At 52.5% G+C, this 12,018-nt stretch overlaps 1 protein-coding gene across 1 annotated transcript in view; it reads left to right on the plus strand.

The window, feature by feature from the left end:
* Nucleotides 1-12,018, plus strand: part of CSMD2 (CUB and Sushi multiple domains 2) — a gene marked incomplete at both ends in the record, with an annotated part of 666,422 nt that overhangs the window by 360,892 nt on the left and 293,512 nt on the right. Inside the window, 2 exon segments of the mRNA XM_082863599.1 lie at nucleotides 4,430-4,533; nucleotides 7,775-7,887. Of these exon segments, the coding sequence (XP_082719725.1) occupies nucleotides 4,430-4,533; nucleotides 7,775-7,887 (217 nt within the window).

Below are 12,018 nucleotides of genomic sequence, written 5' to 3' on the forward strand. Positions count from 1 at the left end.
CTTGGCACAGGGCAGGCGCTCAGTAATCATGTCCTAGTGCAGGGTTTGTTTATTCAGTTACCTAATGGGTGCAAATTGGGCGTCTGAGCTGTATACACACGTGCCTCTTAATCATGCCTGTTTCATGTGCTGCCACTCTCCTGCCTTAGAAAGACACCTTGCCAGCTTGATTTACCTGCATGTTAGTTAATGAATCATTATAGGATCCTGTCTTTAAAGAAAGGCCAAAGAGAAGAGCGAAAAATAAATGAAAGCACCAGTACACTGGGCCCTGGGGGCCCATCCCAAAGCTTCAACGTTGTGTATGTTGTGCTATCTGCCTGGTGTAATTAGCTCCCATGTTAGGGTCAGACCCTCTAAAATGCAGCTCACGTCAGCGGTGCTCTACTCAGTGATGTGAATCACTTTATGGCTCTGGTTCTGGCCTTCAAAGCAATGTTTTCCCATCATAGACATGGTAATCACGTGCTCTGTCTTTTGGCAGTGGCTTTGTGAGTGGGGGCTGGCTGGAAGGGGTGGCGGTGGTGAGAATGTACAGGCAGGACCCTGACTCCCTGCAGAGGCCAGGCCCCTCGGTCTGCAGCAGGCACAACTGGCCTTGGAGTATTTTATGAGCAAGTGTTAGCTGAGCTGCTGGGATACAGAAAAAGAGCTTAGGGAAGACTGAGAGCATAAGTCGTGGTCCCTACCTTGTGGACCGGAGACCTCCCTGGGATGCTGTGAGGCAGTCGAGCACAGTGGTAAGGGCCTGGCCTCTGGCTGCCTGATGAGTCCCAGTTCTACCACTTAGCTGTGTGATCTTAGGCGAGTCGCCTGATGTCTCTGTGCCTGGGCTTTCCCATTCGTAAAATGGAGGTATCCATAGTCGCTGTTGTCTTACATGAGTTGAGATATGTAAAGCGTTCAGAACAGAGTCGAGTACATTATAGGTGTCAGCTCTTGTAGTGACAAAATCTCTCAAGAGAAGATCAAAGAGAAGATCAAAAACTGGGATTAAGTGTCTCAAAGAATCTCCTAGACCAGAGGTCGGCAAACTCCCACCTTTGGGCCAAATCCAGTTCATTGTTTGTTTTCGTAAACTAAGTTTTATTGGAACACAGCCCTGCCCATTCGTATACATATCAATGTACATGGATTATGGCTACATGGATGTGTGGCTGCATTCATGCTGCAACAGCAAAGGCGGGTCATCGCAACAGACATCATATGGGATGCACAGGGGCAAATATTTACCACCTGGCCCTTTACAGGAATAGTCTGCCGACCTTTGTTCTTGATGATAGCTCCTGTGAGGGGTCCAAGAGCCTGGCGATAAGTCCATGCTGGGGAGTCAGGAAACGTTTGGAAAGCGTTCTCCCATTCAGCATTGTCTGAGCCCGTGGCATGTGCCTGGCACACCGACAGGTGCTGGGGGTTCAGAGGCCATGAGACCTGGCCCCTGCCCTCCAGGAAGTTCATGGTGTAGTGGAAGACCAGGTAAACAGATCAGTCGCAGTACAGCAGGTAAGTCCTGACACGGAGAGGAGAGGAAGGGCAATCAGGGAGCACTTGGACAAAAGCTCAAGGATGCGGAGACGTTGCTAGGGAAACTGCGGGCGGGGGAGGGGACTGTGCAAACCAGGGTCGTGAATGGGCCGATATGAGGGGAGACCACACAGGTCCTGTGGTGGGAGGGCAGAGGGGAGCAGGTGCCGAGGGCCCCTCCTTGCGTAGTGGGCTGGGAAATGGCAACATCGTTCTGTAGGGCAGGACTGGGGAGGGTGAGAGATGGGAAGGCGATTCCAGCCTAAGCAGATGGTGATGATGGGTCATCAGGGAACATGGAGGCAAGCTTGCCTGCTAGGCGGGAAAACCAGAGGGGCTAAGGCTTCCCCACTCGCTGTAGGTTGCTCACTGTAATATGTGTCTATGTAGCCAATAAGGATTTTTATCAGTAGGGTCTAGTATTTTTGTCGAAACTATCTGAGAGCCCCAAGCAGGAATGCTTTCCTCACTCTTCTTGCATACCATCGGCGATGGGCTGCTCACTACCTCTGAATGCACTCCTTTTCATTGTGGGACAGTTCTGACAGTCACAGAGTTGGGCCTCAGTGCCTTGTCATCTCCACGTTTGCCCTTGGAGACAGCCAGGGTTACCGCTGCTCCTGCCTCTGCCCCTGAGTCTCTCTTCTCCAAGGTCAGTACCCCCAGTTCCTCCATCCCCTGTTTTCTAATAGGCCCCAACTGCTGCCTGCTAAGGGCCCACAACCTCCCTCACCCACACTGTTGCACAGCCCAGACATCGGTCTGTTTTCCACCAGCCCTCAATGCTATTGCTCCTAAAACAAAAGTCTCATGCCATACATTTACTTACAACTCTTCCATGATTCCCCCTTGTCTTTAGGACAAAGCCTAAATCCTTAGCATGACAGACAACCCTTCCTAACCTGGCTCCTCCCACTTCTCTGGCATCACCACCCTCTGCTTCCCTCTCAGTCATACAACTCTAGATTGACTCACCCCACCGCTCTGCCCCAGCACCTGCTTCTCCCTCTGCCTGGATCACTTTCCTTTCCTTCTCCATTTATCGGACCCCAGTCCATCTCCCAAACTCAGCCTGGGCTTCATTTCCTCCAGGAAGCCTCTTCCAGCCTCCTTCCAGCCAACGGCACCCGTCCTCCCTGTCCTGTCTGTCCACGCTCACGGCTTCTCGCCGTGAGTCCCGTGCCCAGGCAGAGGGCACTGCACAGGCGGTACGGGGCTCAGCCACAAGTGCAGCAGCAGTTTCCTTCCGAGGCACTTGAAGGCACCCTGGGGTGAGGCTCTGCTGGGCTGCTTGGTTTGGACAGAGGAAGCCTGCACCACTAGGAAAAGCTATCCATGGGAATTCTCTACTCCTTGAGTGGCAGAATAGAAAACAAAGAAGCACTTGCAGCCTCCCTACTGGGAGACTGAAGATCCTTATCAGATTGAAACCAGCCTGAAACAGGCAAAAAGAGGCCCAGACGAGATGTTAGGGGAGGGGACTCTGTGTTCTGTCTTCACGAACGGCACTGTCACCCACCACCCAATTGCCCAAGCCGGGAAGCTGCAGGTCTTCCCAGACTCCCTCTCTCCCTCAGTCCCCACATCCATCCAGTCACAAAGCCCTAAAGACTGCAGGGCCGTCTCTCTCGTGCGTCTCCACTGTGTGGCCCTCCTGCATCGCTCACCTCACTGCCACTGAGGCCTCGAATCAGCCCCACCGGCTCTGGCCTCTCTCCTGCCATGTCAGTTTCCACACGAGCAGCCAGACCCATGTTCTTCTCCAACACCTAACTGTCCCCGTCACCCACTGTTTAAAACTCTCCTGCCGCTCCTCCCTCAGGATAAAGCCCAGCTCTTCGGGGCAGGGGAGGCTATGAGGCCCTTTGGACCTCGCTGCAAGTTCTGGACCTCCTGGAGCCACTACCTTGCACAGAAGGCCCAACCACATTGTCTCCCAGAATGACGCAGCTGACGGCTATGCTCAGTTTGTGGACCTGCACTGATAGACACTGACCACTCCAGAATGTTCCATCTCTGCCACAGCTCGGGCCTTGTGCCCTAAACCCCTGCCTCTCCCGTCATCCCCTTCTGACCCCGACAGTCTTCCAGAGCCTTCAGAACTCTCAGACCACCCACCCCCAACCCCCGCCAATCACAAGCAGCCTCCCCGCCTCCCCCCGCCAATCACAAGCAGCCTCCCCGCCTCCCCCCGCCAATCACAAGCAGCCTCCCCACCTCTCCCCACCATAGGCTAGCGTCTGTCACCTGGGGTTCTGGTTATCAGTTTACTGTTCTGTCTCCCCGCTCACCCAGGGCAGGGACCGTGCCATGCTCACCATTGAAACCCTACCTCCTAGGCTGGCACGTGGTGTGAGTGCTTAGTGAGTATTTGCAGCAGGCAGGGCGAAAACAAGATAAAAGAATCTTGTCGAAAGCCCTTTCCTGGAACGTTCATTTATTCGACAAATAAACAAAGTGGATGGAGAAAAGCAGGCAGAGGAGAGGCGGAGGGAAGTGTCTGCAGGTCCCTGAGGACCGCATAGCTCAGAGTCCACATGTGGCCTGAAAATCTGCCTCCAGTTCCGCGAGGATTTCTGTGCATTAAAGCATGAAGGAAGAGTCTCATCCTCTCACAGCTGGCCAGATGTGACTGGTGTTGCCATGACAGCCCCCAGAATTGGCCAGATGTACCATGATCGTCTTTGGAAAACGTCAGGGGACCCCAGAGACTGTATGGTCCCAGAGAGAAAAAGCTGACACTCAAAAAGGTGGCATGGAAACACTCAGTTTGGATTGAGGGCTGTGTGGGGTGGTGTCGCGGGCGCTCTGGGCATGGCGACGTGAAGATCCTTGCTGTCTTCAAGGCCGTGGGAGTGTCTCCCAGCAGCCCCTGCCCTCTCCCTAACCCCTGCTCCCTCCCTAGGTGATCAAGCTGGCCTTCGAGGAGTTTGACCTGGAGAGGGGTTACGACACCCTGACGGTCGGGGACGGCGGTCAGGACGGAGACCAGAAGACGGTTCTCTACATGTGAGTGAAGCGGAGCACGTGGTGGGCAGGGCAGGAGCTCGGGCACCTTGGCTGGGGGCGGAGGATGGGCTTGTCGAGTTCTGCTTGGTCCCCCTGACCCTACCCCCCGCCGCCATGCTGTGACAAGGAAAGGTGTCCTGCAGCACTGTCTCAGCCACAATCCTTCCGTCTCCCTCTCCTCCTACCAAGGAAAACAGAGCACTGGGCTGGAGTCTCGCTAGGAAGTCACAGGGAAATTATACAGAATGAACAGCCTCTCAGGGAACAGGGGTAGTAGAGGTTTGCTGCGTGCGCCTGGAGCATTCCACTGGACTGCCTGCGTCTGTGCAGACCCTGCTTCTCCCCCAGGAGTTTTTCCTCAAGGCCACGTACACGTGTGGTGGTCTGACTTCAGACAGAGACAATGGAAGTGTTTTGCTCATTTCCCTCCATGCTTGTAACTGTCTGGGAAAAGGATAGTTTCAGGGAATTGGGACCACATTTTCTGAGGCCAGAAGGGCTGGTTTGACATGATCTAGTCACGGGAGAGGATGATGTCGGGCTGTCCTGGGTTCCATTACACTGGGTCTCAGCTCCTGGGGGCCATTTGGCTCCTCCTTCACCCATCATGATTAGCCTGACACGAAAGCAGAAGAATGCTCCTGTTCAGGGCGTGTGGCCCAGCGTTAGAGAGATAGACAGGCCTGACCTCATCCACCTCCCCTGCCAGGAAGGAGGGGAGATTTCACATATGTTGGGCACCTGCTATGTGCCCAGGCACTGTGATGGGAACTTTCACATCAGTTATCTCATTTAATTCCCACAGCAGCCCTGTGAGGAAGGTGCTGTTATACCCATTTAACAGGTGGGAAAACTGAGGCCCAAAGGGTACAAAGATGGTTGGTGGCAGAACCAGCACTTGAATTCATGTCTTTTGATTTCCATCAAGGACAGCATCCCATGCCACACCCCCTCCGAACCACACTAACACCCTCTGGTCTTAATGCTAAATAAAAAAAGGGCCATTCTGTAACAGCTGGCTCGTCCAGGAGCTGTTCTGTTCTGGGTGCTTCTCATACCTTCCTCACATCTACCTGGAATATCCTATTAGGGCAGTTGAATAACATTCCCTACCATGTCAGGTGACATGGCTGGGACTTGGGATCTCTCAAGAGAAAGGAGTGGAATGTCAGCCTGAAGGGCATCCTCCCTGCTGCCTACTCTCCACTGTATTAATCAGGGTTCTCCAAAGAAACAACCAATAGGATGTGTATATAAAAAAAAAGGGATTTATGATAAGGAATCATTTTGTGTGGTAATGGGGACTGACAAGTCCCAAGATCTGCAGGCTGAGTCAGCGAGCTGGGGATGGACCCAGGAGAGCTGATGATGTAGTTCTAGAGCAAAGGCCAGCAGGCTCAAGACCCAGAAAGAGCTGATGTTCAGTTCAGGTTCAGGGTGGGAAAAAAGCACTGCCCTAGCTGGAAGTCAGGCAGGCAGGAAGAATTCTCTTTTACTTGGGAGAGAGTCAGCCTTTCTGTTCTATTCAGTTCTTCAACTGATTGGATGAGGCCCACCTTCATTGGGGAGGGCAATCTGTTTTACTCAGTCTTCCAATTTAAATGTTAATCTCATCCAGAAACACCCTCACAGAAACACCCAGAATTATGCTCGGTCAGACATCAGGGCACTTTGTGGCCCAATCAGGTTGACACATGAATTACCCATCATACTCAACCCCTCCCCTCCTCTCTGTGCATCCCCATCCCTCACCTGCCCTGGCATGCTGACCTGTGTGGTCCATCAGCTCCATGTGTCCAAGAGGCCAGGATCCCACTCTGTCTCCCCCATGACCCCATTGTGCTCTGTCATAGAGAGAACCACGGAACAGCAGAGCTGAAAAGACTCTGGGGATCATACATTTCAACCCCTCATTTATATGGAGTGAAAAAGCTCAGAGAGGCTCGACCATTTGCTCCAGGTCTCACAGCAAATGAATGGCAGATCCAGGGCTTGTACCCAGGTCTCTGGACCAGTCTAGTTTGAGTGAGATCCCAACAAGTTCTGTAGCAGCCCAGGGGCTCTCCCACCACCCTCAGATCTCTTTAGGCCAACATCAATTTCAAAACTTCAGGGAAACACATGCAGAATCCTTGGGTTCCTTAGTTGTCATAATTGGGTCACACAGAGGAAGAGCAGAGGCCTTGGTCTTCACCCTTGCTCACCACCACCCTGGAGTCCATCCTTACTCATTACAGAATGTCAGAGCCCCCAGCCCAGGGATGTCACACGCACCAGGCTGCTGTATCCCAGGTGGTCTCTCCCCGCTCCACCGGCACGGTGCTCACAGAGTACCGATCCCCTCTCTGCGGCCAACGCAACAGCCCTCCTCAAGCTTTGAGACCCCAGAGTAGAGCAGGGATTAGGGTCCGTTAATCGCACCACCCCCTCACAACCCCCCACACCCCATCTGTGCTGACAGTTTGTCTGGTCCCAGCAGAAAAAGGAAGCCAGGTTTCTTCTAGGAGCCCCAGGCTGTGCCGTGGACTCTGACTCTGCCACTCCAGCAGGCTGACCTTGGGAAAGCCACTGCCCATTTTGCACCTCTGTCTTCTCATCTGTACAGTGGGGATAACACAACCTCTACCTCACTGGGCTACTGGGGACATTAAATAAGATCATGAAAGGGACATGGTCTGACTTGGGTAGGTGCCTGGTAGATGTGAATTGAATCAGAATCCTCTCCATGCCTACACTCTCTTCTTCAGAAAGAGCGTTGCCCAGGGTGGTGGCTGCGCTTTAAGCCTCACTTCTCATGCTGGAGTGGAAAGAGGTGCCTCATTAAAAGGACTGGCTGGGTTCCGACTGGGGAAATGGGTTTCTGTCTGTGTCTTTTCTGCAATACAGTTCACACGAAAGACAGGAGGTTGCAGGGGTGTAGCCACCCCCTTGATTAGATCTGGCTCCAGCCATCCCTCCCCTGTGCAAGTGAGGACACAGACCTCTCTTCCAAGCCCTGGAGTCTGGGCAGGGGAGTCGTGGTTGAGATGCAAGCTCTGCCTGTGGCCGGAGGGGAGTGGTCCTGAGTCTCCCAGCACGTGAGCACATGCTGCCGGGCTCAGTGCCAGACACACTGTGGGGCTCAGTACCTGCCCGAGTGGGCCTGGCACCTAGATATTCCTTTAGATGCCATCAATCACACCGTCATTCTCTTGGGGTGCCACAGTGGGGTGCACGCCTCTGAATCTCTCTCTCCTGACAGCCTGACAGGTACGTCGGTCCCAGATCTCATTGTCAGCACCAACCATCAAATGTGGCTCCTCTTCCAGACCGACAGCAGTGGCAGCTCCCTGGGCTTCAAGGCTTCTTACGAAGGTAACTGCCGTTGGGGAGCCAATGAGTCAGACGCTTGGGGTCTGGTTTGGAGTCAACAAGCCCTGGGTTCGAATCCCGGCTCCGCCCTGCACTAGCTTCCTCTCCTTAGGCATGTTATTCAACTTCTCTGAGTCCCAGCCTCCTTCTTTGTCCAGTGGGTCTCCTGGGCTGTTTTGAGGATTATCTGGGATCAGTCACACACATCAGTTCCATCCTGGGTTCATACCTGGCTTATGGAGACCTTTGAAAAGCCCCATAAACTTTCTGAGCCTTGCTTATTTTATAAAATCTTCAGACTGGAGACAGTAGCTTCCCAAGCTACCCTATTTGGGTGTCGTAGTGATGAGTGACTATGTGCACAGGGCTAGGGACAGACACACACCGTTGGTGACCTGAGGAGGGTACAGACGCGGGTGACCTGCATCTCTTGGTGGGAACAGGCATTAAGGGAACGGCAGAGTCTGGGGTCCAAGAGGTACCTTTACCATCACCCCTCCATGCACTGCCAAGCCTCCTGATGACTGCTAGTGCAGATCCCCACAGAAGGTGGAGCAGAGACCATCCCCCGAGCATTTGTGAAGGCCCTGTTGGGTATCCGCCCCTAGACCAGCACTGCGGGAACAGATGCATCAGATCTAGGCCCTCGCTGCAAGGGGCCAGCGCTATCACGGTAAGACAGGAGAAAACAAACGAGCTATTATTAAAGCAAGATAATTGCAGCAAACAGAACCAATGGGAGCACAGAGCAGGGGCAGCCGTCCTTTCTGGGGCATCGGGAAAAGCTTTATCGAGAAAGGGAGCTTTAAGTCTTTTAAATGACTAGAGAGACAGGAGGCAGTGGAGGGGGAGAGAAAGCGTCCTTCTCCACCCCATTCGGAGACGTGATCATTCTACACGGGACTATTTAGGATCCAAAGGACTCTCGCTCTGCTCAGTGTGACTCACACCCCCAGTGGACCAAAGGCTCTTCCTGTACCAGGACCTGGATTCTGTCACCAAACTGGGTACACAGGACATGTATTAGTGTCCTAGGGCTGCCCTAGCAAAGCACCACAAACTGGATGGCTTTAACAACAGAAGTTTATTCTCTCCCAGTTCTGGAGGCTAGAAGTCTGAACTCAAGGTGTCGGGAGGGCCATGCTCCCTCTGACACTCTGGGTAGACTCCTTCCTTGCTTTTTTCTAGCTCCTGCTGGTGGCCAGCAATCCTTAGCTTATAGCTGCATCATTCTCATCTCTGCCTCTGTGGTCACACGTCCCCGTGTGTCTCTCCTCTTCTCATAGGACACCAGTCATGTTGGATTAAGGGCTCACCATCTTAACTTGATTTCGTCTGCAAGGACCCTATTTCCAAATAAGGTCACATGCACAGGGACCAGGGGTGAGGATTCAGCACATCTTCTTGGAGAATACGATTCAACTCATAACGGGAGGCTAGCCCTTATTTCCTGCAGGAACACTGTCAAACCATGATAGGCCCACTGGGGTAAGGATGATGGATGTACTGTTTGAAGAGTAGGAAACATGCATCTAAGTGAGACAGGACAGCAGACAGAGAACACCTATTGGGTGACAACGTGCTGAGTTCAAATCCTGGTTCTGTCACTTTCGAGCTCCATGGTGAGTCAGGGAGCCTGTCTGGGGCTCTGTTTCTTCATCTGGGAAATGGACATAATAATACACCTTCGGGCACAGGGCTTCTGTGAAGATTAAGTTTAGATAAAGAATGTGAAAATTAAAATGTTGCAAATTACAAGGTGAGTAGTGAGTGAGTACATAGGTAGTTAAGTGAATGGGCTCTTCTGGCACATCGTTATATATACGCAGCTGTGAGGCAATGGAAAGAGCCCCAGACGAGAAATCAGGAGACCTTGATTCAGGCCCAAGCCCTGGCCCTCACTACTCTGGAAATGGGAATGGGTTTAGACTCAAAAGGTTTCTAAGGTTTCCCCATTTCAGAACTTCTACGGATGTTCAGCAGTGACTGTTTCCAGAAGTGGGGAGGAATGATTCTGTGCCATCCACATTCCCTAATCTTTCCATATTTTATTCATGGCTTGGATAAGACAAAAGTCACGTGAGCTTGAGAGGGCTGATGGTACAGCAGTCAGCAAACAGCGTGCGGAAAGATCTGGATGGAGTGGAGTATTGGCTCAATTACCAGGATAAGATGAAGTGGGAATAAATATCAAGTCGTTTGAAGTTTCAAAAATATTAGCTACTAAAATTTATCCCAGGGAGTGAGTGTTGCTTTATTCTCTTCTGATCAGGCGTCAGAGAACTGGGCATAGACGTGGGGACCTCAGCTTGAGATGGATAAGGAGAGGACTTAAAGTCAAGCCCAGTGAGCAAGGTTAACAGCCCCCTGAATGTTTATTTGGGGGAAGGTGGACTCAGGGGAGACTTGAGAGCTGTGTCCAAATATTTGAAGGGCAGTTCTGTGGGGAAGAGGAATTAGGCTTGTTTGGTGTGATTTCATTGGAAAAGAAAGGGACGTATCGTTTGTTGAGAGCCTATTATGTGCCAGAAGCTGTGTGTTCATTGTCTCAGGGTTTTCAAAATGTCACACAAAGACCGGGGCTACCCTCGGTGACCACCAAGGTGGTGGGATAGGGGATGCCCAGCAGGGAGGCCTCTGACCCTGCCTCCATCTCCTCCTGTAAACCTTCTTCTAAGAGGGGATTTGTAGCTAAGCACGAGTTTGAATAGTACCGCTTCATCCCATGCAGTGCTCACAGCTATGTGACGATGGCTGCTCTTCTGTAGAAGAGGAATCAGAGCCTCAGAGGGTAAGTGACCTGCCCAGGACCACACAGAAATGTGGGACCTGGCAGAGTCAAGATTCGACGCTGGGTCTCTGTAGCTTGAAGGCCCATGATTTTCTCTTATACTGGGAGCCTCCCAAAGTTACAGAATTTCAATTCCTTATCAAATCTTTATAGAAGCCGAAGCTTTGCCCCAGTCAAGTGGGCCATGAGCCCAGTCAGATAAGTCATGAGCCTGGGTTCCTTGTTGCTAGAGATTGGGATTAGGTTGGCCATTTCACTCAGCCAGTATTGATTAAGCTCCTGTTATGTGACCAGAACGAGGCTAGGTACTGTGGCGACAATAGAAGACAACATAGACTTGGCCTAAAAACATACGCTGTGTGACTGCTGGCCACAGACTAGGTGTGGGCCGGACTTCTCCTCGGAACCATGACAAAGTAGGAAGAGAGAAGAGAGTCTGGACGTTTAGACCCCTCACTAACCCACAGGGGCTACACGGGTTCTGTGCACAGAGGCAGCAGCTTCTGTGAAGATAGAACAGACTCTGGAATTCGACCAGAGCTGGTGAATCCCAGCTTGGCCCCAGCTGTGTGACCTTAGGCAAGTTATACGGTCTCTCTGAACCTCAGTTTCCCCACTCATAAAATGGAGGTAATAATGCTGACTATATGGCATTGCTGTGCAGTGTTATGAAATGAGATCACGAAGGCTCTTGGCACAGTGCCTGGCACAGAGGTGCTGTCCCCTGGGAGCTGAGAAAGTTCCGTGATGACCACTGCCCTCCACTCCGGGCTGTGCCCTCCTCTGCGGGCCACATGGCTCCGTGCCTGTCCCCCAGGTGGCCCGTGGTTGCTCTGATAGCCCCGGTCCTAGGCCCCTGCCTCACCCTCACTCCCCAGACTGGCTGGGAAAAGAGGTGTTTCATGGTGGCCACTGTGTAAAGTGTGAAGGCAGACGTGGCAGAAGACAGACCCTGGTCACCAAGGGCCTCAAGGCCTCGTAAGGAGTTAGCACTTTGTTCACCGGGAAGAAGAGCCTGGGAAGGGTTAAATGTCAGGATGGGCCTGCCTTTCCCTTCTTGTCCTTCCACCTTTGACCTTTGTTTGAGGGTGACACCCATGGGTCTCACACCTTCATGGCGAGATGCCCTCTTCTGTGGAAGAAGTGGGTGGTCGAGTTCCCTGAGGCCCCGATATGACTGTGCCCTTTCCCATCTGCTCTGGGCTTCTCTCCCTGCAGCCTTCTAGGTCCCCTCCACCCTCCTAGCTACTCCCCCTAAGCTCTTGCATGGCTCCCCACTGCCCCCTCAGCGCACGCACTTCTCAGGCTCTCAGCTTTCATCCTCTTTTTCTAGAACCTTCCAC

The sequence above is a fragment of the Leucopleurus acutus genome (genome assembly GCF_964270905.1).
Source record: "Leucopleurus acutus genome assembly, chromosome: 2".
Lineage (NCBI taxonomy): Eukaryota > Metazoa > Chordata > Mammalia > Artiodactyla > Delphinidae > Leucopleurus > Leucopleurus acutus.